The sequence below is a fragment of the Anolis carolinensis genome, chromosome 5, assembly GCF_035594765.1.
Source record: "Anolis carolinensis isolate JA03-04 chromosome 5, rAnoCar3.1.pri, whole genome shotgun sequence".
NCBI classification, from domain to species: Eukaryota; Metazoa; Chordata; class Lepidosauria; order Squamata; family Dactyloidae; genus Anolis; species Anolis carolinensis.
The window spans coordinates 194,842,602-194,858,093 of NC_085845.1; the positions used below are offsets into that span (position 1 = coordinate 194,842,602).

The 15,492-nt window shown below is 38.8% G+C and overlaps 1 protein-coding gene across 30 annotated transcripts in view; it reads right to left on the reverse strand.

The window, feature by feature from the left end:
* The window catches only part of celf2 (CUGBP Elav-like family member 2), a 620,922-nt gene that overhangs the window by 69,827 nt on the left and 535,603 nt on the right, over positions 1-15,492 (reverse strand). For 19 of the 30 annotated variants that reach the window (XM_062983254.1, XM_062983252.1, XM_062983253.1 and 16 more), the window contains 3 exons: positions 14,551-14,580; positions 8,417-8,496; positions 623-781 (listed from right to left, as the gene is read on the reverse strand). In XM_062983254.1, the coding sequence (XP_062839324.1) occupies positions 623-781; positions 8,417-8,496; positions 14,551-14,580 (269 nt within the window). The remainder of the gene's footprint in view (positions 1-622; positions 782-8,416; positions 8,497-14,550; positions 14,581-15,492) is intronic. The other 11 variants (XM_062983256.1, XM_062983265.1, XM_008110309.3 and 8 more) reach the window with 1 other exon arrangement.

Sequence of the window (15,492 nt, forward strand, 5' to 3'; positions counted from 1 at the left end):
AGACTGCTTTAGTGGATATCAGCTACATGATGAGAAGAGGTCCATTTTGCTATTGGCCAGAATATGACAGTTCCAGTAGAATTTGGGAGGATCACACCAGGAGAGGTTGCTTTACTAAGTAGCTGAAATACATATTATTTTTAACAGAGGTGTCTCTGCAGAGTTGGCTAAAATAAATTCATCTGGTAATCCCATAAATATTTGCAAAACATGAAAAGCTACTTTTTTGATTATAGATGCCAAAATCCTGGAAAGAGTTGTGTCCCTCAGAAACAAATTTCCCAAGCACTGCATTTTGAGCACATGCAAACACTTCACCAAAAAAACCTGATCAGTTATTCAGAAGTTAATTGATGAAAAGACATGTGACCTCTGGATGTAGAAATGTGATGGTGTAAATTGTGAGGAAACGAGAGAGTGTGGCTAGTTTGCATTTCACTTCAGTCCTTGCCTTTTTATTCAATCTTACTGTTACTAAGAAGCACCCTTAACTCACTGTGGAAATTTGCATGGCATTTTAATGAAAGACATGTTCCCTGCTAAGCTTAACGCATATTCTTTTAAGATAAGTATCATACATTTCCTCTGAAAGTGCTTGTAATCAAATTTGATGAATACTTACAGCCAGGTACTGTGGCGTAAGTCCTCCAAGACCTGTAAGATTCCCCCAGGTGGCAGTGTTGAGCTGTTGCATTTGTTGTGCCAACTGCTGTTGTAAACGTCTCTGCTCCTTGTCCTTTTGGGTGTCAGCAAACTTCACGACTATTGGTGAAGAACAACCCTGCGATTGGACAGATTGGTGGGGGAAAAGTCATTCTAGCACACCTTTACATGAGTCTTGTCCACCCCTGAGGATTTCCCAGCATCACAACCACTGGAAATGTTTTTTGCAATTGATCATATGACTCATGTAAAGGTGTTTATGGATTGGGGTATCTTGGCAGCTCAGCGGATGAAATTATTCCTCATCTTTTGTTATTACTCCACCCTACCCTCACAACAAATATTCAATAGGACAGAAACTACTTATAAAATATCATTAGCCTTTTCATGTTTTTTATTTCAAGAAGGACAATCCTGTGAAAGAGAGAAGGAATGAAAGGAAGACAGAAAGCAAAAGAAAGAAAGCATGCAAAAGAAAGAGGAAGAAAAGTCAGAGAATAGTATCTCTTTTACATTAATAGACTAAATGCATTTTCAAAGCAACCACAGTTGCCTATAACATAAACTCACAAAAGGGAGGATTCTCGTTAGCTATAGCTTGGATCAAGATTTAGGCAAGTATACTATATCAGCTACTTAGGACCTTTTCATACAGTCAGCGAAAGGAAAGGTGCATGGGGTAGCTCATGGCGCTCTGTACACCTTCTTTTCCTCGTCATATGGTGGGGACAGGACAGGGTGTGTTGACATCCCATCCCTGTCCTAATCAGATGGGAGAAAGGGTGGCAATGCATGTTGTCCCGCCACCCTTTCCCTGATTAAACTGGGAAAAGGGGAAAAAAAGTGCAGGTCGCTCTGTTGAAGCTATCCAAAACATACGTTCCTCCCCATGGTGGTGTAGGAAACCCCTTCCGGCACTTTCTCTACACTTTGGGAGGAATGTGGGTGTGGCCTGTTGAGTGCCAACTGATGACACTAGGCAGTCCCCATTGAGGCCTGGCCAGGAGTGGCAAAACGGGGCTGTTTTTGCCCTGTGTGAAGAGGTCCTCAGTTTACATACACAGGGCAATTTAGCCTTGTGTCAATGTGCCTTGGAATGGTGTGCATCTCACCTTCTCTGGGTCACTGCTGCTGCCACTCCTGGTTGACCTCAGAGCTCTGTGAACTTATGGGCATTGTAGGTGGCCTTGTCAACATCAGAACGGGGCACCCATGAGACCAGCATGAAAGAGAATATGATCTTTGTCATGCAGGTGCCCTATTTTGATGTCAGCAGAGGCACTCATATGACAAGGAAGGAGGGGAGATCATAACATCATGTGAGGTCCTCTATCGATGTCAGATGTTGAGTGATGCCTTGATGGTCAGAAGCTTGCATAAAGCTCCATGGCCAGCTGGGAGTCATAGTGGCAATCATGGCCACAATCCATCCCCTTTCTCTGAGCTGATGACCAGGGATAGGGTGATGGCACCAGTGTCCTATTTGGGCAGTTTCCTGCCTAGCTACCCAGCCTGTCATGAAGCTGTGGGAGAACTTTTCTGGAAACTTTGGAGGATCTCCAAACTTTTCTTCAAATAAAAAATCCTAGAATACTCATCTGAAGTAAATGTATGTCATGAAGATAGACAGCCATCTGGGATAATAAGTTTAGTATACCTGACTAAGTAACCTCTCTTGGCCCAACCACCCCCAACAAAAAGCCATTCACATGGACTTCCTTCTCCCCATACAGCTGATTCCCGATAAAGTCAATTGGAGGAGGCAGTTATGGTCATATCAACAATATCACAACTGTGTCTAAGCATAAATCATGAATAATGAACAGTTGTTACCCAGATTTACTCATCTGTAACTGTGTTTTCACTATCATTGTTTAGTCATTATTGTGACACTATTACCACATACCCAAGCATTTTTCCTGGGGTATTTCTCCTACTGAAGTTATTTTTATATTGGGGGGCTAAGCAGTAGATTGGTGTACCAAATTTCTATTATTTTCTAAATAAAATTAAAATAACAGAAACAAGAAACAAAATTATGCAACATTTCTTTCTGAAATGTTCCATAGTAGCACACTAATAGTGTTCTGTTCTTATAGTGCAATTTTGGAATCTCTTCCAAATTGTGATAACAATCTGTATTGTGTGGGGTATGCTGGCTTTCAATAACAGTGATTAAAAATTGATAATACGGGGATTCCACTTCACATTGGATTCCGAAAGGTAACACTTGCTGATTTAAATGGGTTTACTCTCATCTTTATTATTGTGTTTCCCTATTATTTGCTTGTTTAATTTGTTGTTTTAGGGGTGTGTGTGTGTGTGTGTGTGTGTGTGTGTGTTCTTCCATAGTTAGGTGTTGTGCTTATAGATCTATGGACAGAGCTGGTAGAGGGATTATCTACATTACTTTATCATAGCATCATTATTATTTGCCACGAAGAATTTCAGTGCAAAATACTCCCTCCTTCTTATGCTCTATTAAGACTTAAGTGGCCTACCACTCCCAGTTTAAATAAAGAAAAGGCAATGTGGCAAGCTTTTGAATCTGCTTCATGGGATTTATGGAGACAAGTATAGCAGTTTACAGCATACTTCCAACACACACTTGAAGATGTATCTATGTGTGTCTATTGTATATTTATATATGTGTGTGTGTTCCTATACCCTTCATAGCTTATAATTCTAAACTTTTTGGGTTTTTTTTTTTTACAAAAATGTATATACCAGTGGTTCTCCAGTGGTTCTCCAGGTGTTTTGGCCTACAACTTCCAGAAATCCCAGCCAGTTTACCAGCTGTTAAGATTTCTGGGAGTTGAAGGCCAAAAACATCTGGGGACCCACAGGTTGAGAACCATTGGTATATACCCTTAACAAGATTAAAGATTCAAATAGTAGAGAATTGACGTGAAATGACAATATACATTTTAAGTGACATTTGCAACACTATGCTTTGACAATGCAAGCAGTGCATTATTATATATTCTTCAATATAAATACATTTACTTAGCATTCAAATAATCAACACAGCTACTATATCTGTTAAAGGGTCTGTAAATTTTATGGACACAGTGGGTTGATAGGTCTATCACAGTGGTTCTCAACCTGTGGTTCCCCAGATATTTTGGCCTTCAACTCCCAGGAATCCTAAACTGGCTGGGATTTCTGGGAGTTGTAGGCCAAAACCCCTGGGACCCCAGGTTGAGAACCACTGGTCGGTCAGTCGGTCTATCTATCATCTATCTATCTATCTATCTATCTATCTATCTATCTATCTATCTATCTATCTATCTATCGCTGTTGGGTACCTTCAAGTTGTTTTAAACTTATTGTGACCCAAAAGGAAGCCTATTGTGAGGGTTTCTTGGCAAGATTTGGTCAAAGAAAGGCTTTTCTTTGCCTTCCTCTGAATCTGAGAAAATGTGACTTACTCAAGGTCACCCAGTGGGTTTCCATGGCTGAGTGGGGATTTGAACTCTGTTCTCCAGAGTTGTAGTCCACACACAAACCACTATACCGCACTGGCTCTCATATCCAAAACAGCAGAAATAAATGTCAAGGACAAGGCTGTGAGATAACAGATCCAGCCTTGCAAATCTGAGCTCCACAAGGCAGCCAATATTGTATTTATGAATGCTTAACTGGCAGTAAATTGTATAAAACAATATTGCAGCATTTTATGAATCTATAATTCTCTTCCCTCCCCTTACCCCCCATCTGCTTCATATTTCATCAGGGCAGCAATTTCAAGAGAGCAAACATCACAAAGATTGAAATCATACATATCAAAGTAGCTTCGTATCCGAAAAGGTCTGTTATTGTTGCAACTAATTTGTTCCACAGTAAAAAAAGAAAAGAAAATTAGTGTCTCAGTTTGACACAGTTGCTTGAGCTTAACCTCGAATATATGAGAGAGGCTAAAATGTGATGGTGAGCACAGGTCTCGAAAACATGTGGGTAGAAAGCATATGAGTGGAAAACAGCAATCTAAGAACCCATTAATTTTAGGAGATATTTATTCTTCTGGACACTTCCTTTCTCATCTTTTTAGATTTTGTGATCATCTTGGAAAAAAGTATATGTCATTCTGTTAAGTGCTGAAGGAGTGAAAATAATGAAATCAAGGACAGAAAGTAACGTCACTGTTTCCGCTGAAGCCTGATTGCATAATATATAATCTTCCATTTGCAAAGAAATTTTCTTTGCATTAAACATGAAATCAGAGTGCCCAGGGGCATTATAGTTTCTGGTTGAATGTCCAGATTTAATATTAGCTGTTGAAAGTCAACTCTTTACCATAATAGCATTGACATTAATAACAATGGAGAAGGAAACATGAGAGTATATTGACCTAAACCAATATACTCTTCCTTTTCTCTCCCTATCCCAATTTGCTATCTTAAGATGAGCAGGCATTCTCCTCTCTCATAATTCTATGTTTTTCAGCTGTCTCAGTTTCGTTAATTCTTTCGCTCTGTGAAATCCAGCCTTTGTGCTTTTTTTTCTTTTCAGTAGCACACCAAAGCCACTTCTGAGGGTCCTTTTTGGAGAGAATGGAGTAATCTCAGAACACAACCATGTCTGAAGGTAAGTTGGGAAGCAACGTTAGCATGATGACAGAATGGAATACCATTTGAAGAAAAGGTGGTTCAGAATATATGTCATTCATTAAACAAAACAATACAGCCGGTCCTCCATATTTGTGGGTTTCCTTTTATATATTGGGCTATTTATGGATTTTATTAATGCATTTTCTCTAGGAATCTTCCATTAGAAGTTGGCCATAGAGTTGCACTGCAGAACCAAGAGACTGCTACAGTCATTTGTAGGCCCTCCTATGGGCAGCTTCCCCATAGAGTCACATCAGAAGATATAGATTCCTAGAGAAGCATTCTCTCAGGTTAAAAGGAAGCATTTATTTAATTAACCCCAGCAAATGTGGAGAACTGACTGTATACAAGAGCCAACCCTATATTTACAAGTTATGCTTCAGCCAGGTTTCTCCAGGCTTGATAGAAACCTTCAGTACTATCAGAAAACTTTTCATCTATTCCTGTTTTTTGTGTCCCTGGTTTGTAATGTAGCAATGTAAGAGGAACTTGCACTATTTCCCTGCAATATTTTCGAAGTTTCTTTTGAGTGTCAATTAAAATATGGACAAACATTTCTGAAGATGCATCAAATACTCCCTTGTTCCAAGCTGTAATGTAGGGTTGGGCAAGTCTAGAGAGAGGGACACATGCAGGGCTTAAGTTGCAAAAAGGTGGGTTGCAGTTCAAGAATCGTGAGCAATTTTGCCAAAAATATCAAACATATGAGCAATTTGTCAATGCAACCACTCTTGGGGATACTCAAGCTCTTGATGGCCTTCATGTTCACAGAGGTGGTCCTACTATTCCATTATACTTTGATTCTTCCTGATTTAATGTTTTTCCATCAAATGTGTAACTATCTTCAAATCAAGGAGCTGCTTGTCTTTAAGTCTGAAGGTTTCTTGATCCAAGAGATTAATTTTCTAGAAATGCAATCTTTGTATGGTTCTATCTTTAGAACACCCAAAGATGAGTGTGAATGGAAAACCATATGATCAAAATTTTGGAACCAAAATTTTGGGGTAAATTCAAAGAAGCCTGGCCAAAGTAAAACATTGGAACATTCCTATTGATATTTCTCTTTAAGATATCAGAAATGGTTTTTGGTCACATAGATAGTGGTTAATCTGTACTATCACCTACACCTGGATTGTTCACAATGTCCTCATCAGTATTGATGACATTCTCCACCTCCATGTATATCAGAAGACCAGTTTAAGGGAAACAGCCTTCTGAGGAATTACATGCACTTGAATTTGAATATACCTACAAGAGTTCTTAACTGACATTGATGAAGTTATGGACCTTGGCATTGTCAAATGTAACAAAGATACATATTGAACAGGTAATGTTGTAAGATACGTGCTGCTTAGGAAGTTGTAGATGGCCTACAAATGAGCTGAGTATGGTTCATTGGTTTCATTACTCACAGCAAAGCTTCATTAATTAGGCCAATGGTTCCCACATGTTGGTCCTCCAGGTTTTTGGACTTCAGTTCCCAGAATCCCTGACCATTGGATGAGGTGGCTAGGGCTCCTGGGAGTTGAAGTCCAAAACAACTGGAGGACCAAAGTCTGGGAATCACTAAATTAATCCCTAATGATGTTCTCTTTACCATTTTGGCTCAAACTTCAAGAGGCAGGAGCGATCCTAAACTATAGCAACCTTGCCACATAATGCATTCTGAATTTTAGCAAAGGTAGAATCATCAGAGGATTCTAAAATAGCTATCCTACCTCTGAAGTCCTAATATGGTATGGAAATAAAAATATATATTCCCTTCCCTTTTTATCTTGAGTCATCAAATACACTTTCAATATTATAAAAGGGAGCCACAGAGATAAAGAGCAGAAGTATGTGTGTGAATAGAGAGACATATTTCTATTTCAATGTTCATTTAATGGTGAACGTAATTTTGATTCCTTTCTCTGGCCCACTTTGAAACACATCTAACAACGTGCCTAAAAATGGATAGCACTGAAAAGAAAAACACATTGATTATAAAGTATCAAAATAATCTCAACTAAAGGTAGGAAAGATTGGAGAGACAATAGACTTTCCAATGCCAATATCAATATTTCTGGATAATACAGGAGATGGTGACATTTTCATGCACTTTAAAAAAATTTTTTTGCTCATTACACAAAGCAGTTCAATGACAAAGACACAATAATGTTGGGTTTTATTTGATTTTTTAGTACCCAGCATGCTTTGGGAGATTAGAGCATTGCAAAAGGAGGAAACAATATTATTCCAGAAAGTGGAACGATCCTCATTTTAAAATAAAATAAAATACAGGGGGGAGAAAAAAATAAAAAGCAAGAAACAAGTGCACATTGCATCAAAATGCTGCTTCAGAAGGAATAACCAATACACAGATACAATATACATAATACAATATAACATGCACTCTCAAATTGTTAAACCAGAAGATCCAGATTAAGACATAGTTGACTTGTGAGGCTTTTTTGTGCAAAATTCTGAAAGACCATGTCAAAAATCACAGACTGGGAAGAGAAAAAAAATCACTCTTATTTACATATGTAAATTTAAATGTTTGGGTTCATTCACAAATACAAGCCAAAGATGTAATTGAATTTCACTCTCTCCCAGACAGACAAGCATAATTTTTTTTAAATTACGGGTTGTTTGGAATAATCGATACTGCTTTGCAGGTTAGGGAAAAAATGAAAACCATCTGCCTTTCTCCGTGTGGCTTGTCCACTTTGAATTTATGAATGGTAGCCTGCAGAGCTCAAATTGTTTCAGCAACATTGAAAAAAAAGTAGGAGGGGGAGACAATTCAACATGCCAAATGTACATTTCACCAGACGGCAAGGTGGCATTTCAATGAACTACGTCTTTCATTTTCTGCTGAATGCCACCATATTATGAAATAAAAACAGAGAGATCATCCTGTGTTCTCAGACAATTAAGGGAAGTAAATGTCACAGAGATGGAGAAACAAAAAAGAGAGAGAGAGAGAGAGAGAAAGCGAGAGAGAGAAAGGAAGAAAAAGAGAGAGTGTGGGTGGGGAATGGGAAGAAGTTTAAATCTGTGATTGTCATGCATCTGATCTTCTCCAGGAGAGCATGGCTTTACATTCTCAATCATTTGCACAAAGAAAACACAAAGAAAGGGCAGATGATACAGTACTGTACCTCCATGGTCTGAGACTGGTGCATGGCTTTGATTGCATTCTGTGCCATTGCCCTTGTCGAAAACGTGACAAACGCACAGCCTGTGGGAACAAGGGGACAGGGAGCAGGAAAGACAAAAAAACAACAAGACAAAAGGGTTGGACGCTTGTTAAACCAACACAGTCTACGAGAACGGCCACAAGACGACACTGTTCTCCGTAGTACATAAAATAATCAAAAAAAGAAAACAAAACCAAAAAAGTAAAAAAAGAAACCAAAATAACCCACTTCCCTAATTTAGCGGGCTCGGCAGAAGCCGCTTTTGCTAATCGGACCACAGATTGTGGGTGAGAAGGGAAGAGAGAGAAAGGGAAGAAAGGATAAAAACTGAGCTTGGGTTGATGAGGGATTACAAAAAGAATACACTACATAGTTAGCATATACATCCCATTCTTCTAAACCAATGGGCTTGAAAACTCTCTTCGATTTATCTTCCAATCCCTCTGCCCTTGCTAACTGCTTCTTTTTCTTGATGTTCAGGTATTTTAAGGATATTTATATAAAATGACAGTAAAAAACTGGCGTGCTTGCTTCATTACCTAATAATATGTGGGCTAATGTTTTAAGTTAAATCAAATTAAACCTCAGTCGATGGTGCAGCAAAATCTACAGAATAAGTAAATTGAGAAATCAAGTGGTAAAGCAGAAAGGCCTCTGCAAAAATCCATGGGAGTTGGGCAAAGGCAGCCCAGGGCTGCGGCATGGCTAAACAAAACTCTACCAAGGTAGTGTCTGTTTGGTATGACTTAAATGTGACTTTGGATGCTACTGAATATGGGCAACCAAAAATATGGAGCCGTAGTTTTTATATTTAGTTGCTGACACCACCTCTAATGTCAATAGGAGAGAAAGTGCTCATTTCTCCTCCCACTAGTTAGGGATAGTGGGATGATAGTGAAGAAGATGTTAAAATTAGATGGTATTGGTTGCTGCATTTATTATGTCTTTTCCAAAGAGTTGGGTCTGTGGATCTGTTTTCTACTACTGCTTTGAATATTGCTACTCATCTTGAAAGAAAATGTTGGCTTCAAATCATTCCCCCCCCCTAAACAGTTGTGAGATCAATGATTTGGAATTGTGGCAAGAATCCAATCATGTATTTCTGTTGGAGCCTGTCCTTTCTATTAGAATTAGCCATCCATCTTCTCTTCTTTAACCTTCTCCTTCCTTGTGAGTCTTAAGAACTTGCTTCAAAAGCCTCAGTATTGCTGCCCAGAAGGTTTTTGGTGCCACCACCTTTTGGATCGACAGTCCTAAATGTACTGGTATTGGATATGGAAGAACATCATTGACTTAAGCAAGGATCTACACTTAAATAAATATATTGCAGTACATGTGATCCAGGCATATCCCATGCTCATGGATGCATATAATTTTTTTGCATGAATATGCTGGCTAATCCAGCATATGGGAGCAGACTGGTCTGCTGAAGCATAATATGAAGATGTTTATCGTTTCATTGTAAGTGAATAGTGAAATTGTGAAGGGGCAGATGACATAGAATTAGGGTTGTGTGGTCAATAAAATTGGCAGGAATCTGGGACATTTGCATGACTGCCCAGAATTTTTATGATATTCAAGGGGATTATTTTACTGGCTAACCATTTCAAGAAGTCATCTATGGTTTGATAACATAATGCTCAAGAACAAGACTGCCACATGTTTTGGGAAGAAGGACACTAGAGTGAAAAGAATTACTGCCTGATGTTTGAATAATGTTGCTAGGGGATTGGTATCTTTCCGCCCAGGCAGTGCCTTGGTAATAATGCTCTTGAAATTGAGACAAAGGACACAAGTTGTCCACCTCTGCCCTATCTCTCTGCCCACACTGCCTTGGCTGTGGCTGCCCACTCTGCCACCAACTTCATCAGTATGCCACACTGTGATACTGTCAAAGATATCATGATGCTAACATCTCGTGTGATGATTTCACAAAGACATGGAAACACACTTACATTGGTTTGCAAAGACAATTGGGTTAAATGACAGTGTTGTCGAATGAAGTTGAAGACAGCAAAAGCACAATGGTAGAAAGAAAAAAGTGTTGAGAACCAGCAGCCAAAGGAATGAGAAAGTGTCAAACCACACTGAGTCAGTTGGGGATACACATTAAACTCCCATGGATTGAAAGCATACATGAGGGGTATACGCCTGCTAGGATGGAAATAATATTGGCTGTTATTCGTTTCCTGGGTGAAAAATGGCTACGTTGCTCACTTGACACTGAATCATGCTAGTGAATTGTGATGGTAGACAACAGGGCACTGTATAAGATGTCCCATTGCAGAAGAGGGGCTCCTGTTGCTCAAGAAGGTTATCCATTGCACAACAGGACATGTTTTACAATGGAACATGTATGTCAGGACACATTGTGAATCAAGACACATTGCTCATCAGGACACTTTGTGCATTGGGACATGTTGTGTAATGACCATGCTGATGGCTGGGTTTGTGCAATGGTCCTGATAGGATAGCTGTATCTCCACTCCACTCCTGGGAATACCAATGCTGCATGTTGGGTACTAGTGTTGCACTCCACATGAAATGACAGTGTGCGCATGAAAGAAATACAATGCATTCTAGGTTTGGGATGGAAAAGGCAACAGCTAAATGACCCAAGGCTTGGTGTGGAAGGAGGTGAACTTGCACTTTTTAGATTAGATGTTGATGAGTAGTTAAGACTAGAGCTGCGCTGTCTCCTTTTAACAGATATTGAAAATATCCTTTCAAATTTCATTGAATAATAAAAGAGACCACAAGAGCCAACCAGTCCAACCTTCTGCCATCCAGGAATACTCATTCAAACCATTCCTGACAGATGGCCATCCACCTTGTTTAAAACCTCCAAAGATGAAGACTCCATCACATTCCAAGGAAGACATTCCACTTTTGAACAGCTCTCACCATGAGGTTCTTCCTAATGCTTAGATGAAACATCTTTACCTGTAATTTGAATCAGTTGCAGTAGAAAAAAACTGGCTCCATCTTCTATTTTGACAGCTTTTCAAAGGTTTAAGCATGGCCATCATTTATTTATTTATATATTTATTTATTTAATTTATATACCGCTCTTCTCCCCCAGGGGGACCTAGAGCGGTCTTACATAATGGCAAGATTAATGCCCCATATAATACAAAATATAGTAAAACAAACGATCGTAAAAACACACTTAAAAACCAATATTATACCCCATTTAAAACAGTAAGCACTGTGTGGCCATTACAACAGGGCCAGTAGCATTGGGCCAAAAGTCAGAGCCAGTCTGTATTCAATTACACATTAATCCAGCGAATCATGTCACTACGTAACCCTCATTTTGTAGGCTAAACATATTATCCAGCCGATTACCATTTTGTTCACCTTCTCTGGACAAGTTCCTGAATTGTGGTTCCAAGAATGCTTTAAAGGCTGTGAAGTTATGTTGGCTCACAATTTCCCAGCAATACTCAAACAAAGCTTAGCTATCACAATTTACAATGCAATCCCATAAATGTCTATTGAGAAGTAAATGCCATTGAATTCAATGGGCCTTCCACCCAAGTAAGTGAATGTGGAATTTTAGCCTTATCCCCATTTTGCTGGTGATTTCTAAATACATTAAAAGTGAATCTATTTTTTACCCTGACAATGTTTGAAATTAAGTTTTATATTTAAAAAATAACAGCTAAAATAGCAGCATGTTCCACTCAATTTGTCCCAGACATCATTATTATGATTGGTATGATTTTTAAAAGGTTTCCAAATGGTGCAGATCTAAATACAGAAGCTGAACACATTGTCATTATAGAATGAAAGCATGAAACTTTGCAGCAAGCCCAGTTTAATTTTTCTTAACGTTTCAATATCTTTGCCCCTGTGGTCAATGAGCAAAACGATAAATACGTTTTCCAGCCAGATTGTTTGTTTTATGGAAATCATTGTGTGAATCTGAAAGACCACTTTGTTTTTATTTTCCCCAATGCTTACCTGGTAAGAATATCAAGTCAGGAATGCATTAACATTTTAATTGCATGACAGAAGGGCCTGGTAGAAACACAACACAACTTTCCTCCAACACCACAGTTCAAATGTGTCTATCTTCCTTCACTCAGCCTTCCTTATGGTCCAGCTCTCACATCCATAGGTTACTACAGGGAATACCATTGCTTTAACTATGCAGACCTTCGTTGCCAGTGTGATGTCTCTACTCTTCATGATTTTATCGAGATTGGTCATTGCTCTCCTCCCAAGAAGTAAACATCTTCTGATTTCCTGTCTGCAGTCTGCATCTACAGTGATCTTCATGCCTAGAAATCTTGTCTGTCACTGCCTCCACGTTTTCTCCCTCTATTTGCCAGTTATCAATCAGTCTGGTTGCCATAATCTTGGTTTTCTTGATGTTTCTTAACTGCAACCCCGTTTTTGCACTTTCTTCTTTCACCTTGGTTATAAGGCTCCTCAGCTCCTCCTCGCTTTCAGCCATCAAAGTGGTATCATCTGCATATCTAAGGTTAATGTTTCTTCCAGCAATTTTAACTTCATCTTGGATTCATCAAGATGAAGTTCCTAGAGCAGTTTACCAGTTGTTAGGACTTCTGGGAGTTGAAGGCCAAAACATCTGGGGACCCACAGGTTGAGAACCACTGTCCTAGAGGGAGCTCTAGGACTCTGCTTACCAGCAGTTCAAGACAACTGACTGGCTTTGAAAGTGGATTTCAGGGATCTATCTTGTCAATAACAACAACATGCAAAAATATGAAACAGTTATGATGTCTTAAGACTCATATATGCTATTGCTTGGATTCAAGCTCCAGGAAAAGATGTTCTACCTAAACATTAGGAAGGAACTTTTAGTGGAAATGGCTGTCCAATAATGGAAGTGTTGTGGGCTTCATCACTGCAGGTTTTTAAACAACGGTTGGATGGTGGTTGGATGGCCATCTGTGTTGAACTGGATGGCCCTTGTGGTCATTTCCAACTCTACATTTCTATGATGCTGTGATTGTAACTGACTAACAATATGTTAGCCAATGTTTTAAAACTATTTTCTTTTGCAGCACTTAGGTTGTCCTTGTGGATAGTGGAAAATTAACCAATAGTTATCATAAACAAGTAACACATAATTCAAAACCAGCCTTAAGAATGAGAACTCCCCTTTGTATTCACTGGAGTAGATTTTTCACACTTTTCACCAATTCTAATCAAAGTTCTTGATTGGGGTTCCCCTTCACCCCAAAACCATTTCTACCATTGATTTTATATTCTGATAAAGAAGGGATCCCTTCTACCATGGCACTAAGACAGGAGGAAGGAGTGGGTTTAAGCTACAAAGGGAAAAGAGGCATGCATTACAAAGAAGTTCAAATTTGTAAATAATGCTTGCACTGAATTGAGGAGAAAGCATTGTCTACCTGAACACAGAGCTAAAGTTACATTGGCTCATTAAAAATATATCAATGCATTTTGACATCACACAGAGCTTTTTATCATAGGTTGAGTATCCCTTATTCAAAATGCTTGGGGTCAGAAGTGTTCCATATTTTGAATTTCAGAAAACTTGCATTTATATAATAAGGTATTTTGGAGATGGGACCATAGTTGAAGTATAAAATTCAGTTACATTTAATATATACCTTATATACATACAGTAATGTTAATAATTGTGTATGCAAAACAAACTTTGTGTACACTAAACAACTTGAAATAAAACACGTTGCTATCTCAGCCAACCAGTTTGGACAATCTTGGATTTTAGTCTTTTGGATGTTGGGATTCCAGATAAAGGATACTCAACCTGTATCAATATAACAGTCTTCAATACCAAAGAAACCAATCTTTTAGAAGAAACATACATGACTTAATTGGACAGTTTACTACTATCAATAATATTGAAAGTCAAAATTATTTCTTAAGCTGATGTTTTGTTATTTTCTTAGACCCAACAACTGCTGATATTTTAACTGATTCAACACATTGATAGATTTCTGCAGCCATAATCCAAGAAACATTTCTTTTGGGACAATGAAAAAGAAATATTCAAAGCAAAGCAAAAAACATTCTACAAGTCATTCTAGACAAATAGGTGTAGTAGTAAAATGGTAAATGGTCTACAGTACCTCTGCTAGACTCCATATTGAGGCTGGGCACTAAAATTAAAGAGGGCCAAATTTACCATCAGTCTCAAAGTCATCTATCTTTAAAACATTACTCATTCTAAGCAGATAAACAAGGATTACCAGATTTTATTCTCTCCTCTGCAGTAAAGGAGACACTCCCATTACACAAGGTAAATGTTTTGATACAACAGTTTTCATGTTGTCTCAATAAACTGGCCACTTTCCTCCCACTTGCCCAACCCTTTCCACCCCTATTTCCCTTGACATCAGTTCAACTACTACACTCTGCAGTAGCCACCCAAAGCCAGTGCCTTCTAAATACACTGGCCTCATGATCTCCAGTCACTTTGGGGGTAATGGAGGGTTTAGTCCAACATATCCGAAAGGTGCCAGGTTGGAGAAGGGTTGGAAGTCCTAAAACCTTTTGGACCTCTCTCTTTGTTCCTCTCTGGAAACAAGTACAAGTGTGCTTGAGTCTCATAGAGTGATAGTGCTAAACAATGGAATCAGTACTTTTGATGATCAGGTTAAATCCGCCATCAGTGGAACTTGAGAAGCAACAGCAAAATATGGTAGCCCTAGTTGATATCCTGTCTGTTACATCTGTAGCTCCACTTCCTATTTTTCTAACAGTCAAAATGAGTAAATAATCTTGAAATCAGAATGCTACGGAGAACAGAGAGATCATTTTTCCATTACTGATGGAACTGATGGAGGATAGATATGTGCAGAGAAGAAGTGGTATATCTGAAGACAGTAACAGCAGTTAGACATGTCTGTGGCTGGTGGAGGAGGAAATGTAGACATGACCACCCTCTCCTCTAAGGAAAGAGATGCAAAGTGTGCAATGGAAAAAATAAATTAATTGGTTTAATGTAATGAGAGTGTCAAAACCAGCACATTGGCCAAATCAGGCAACGTACGAGGCTTGCGTTACATACT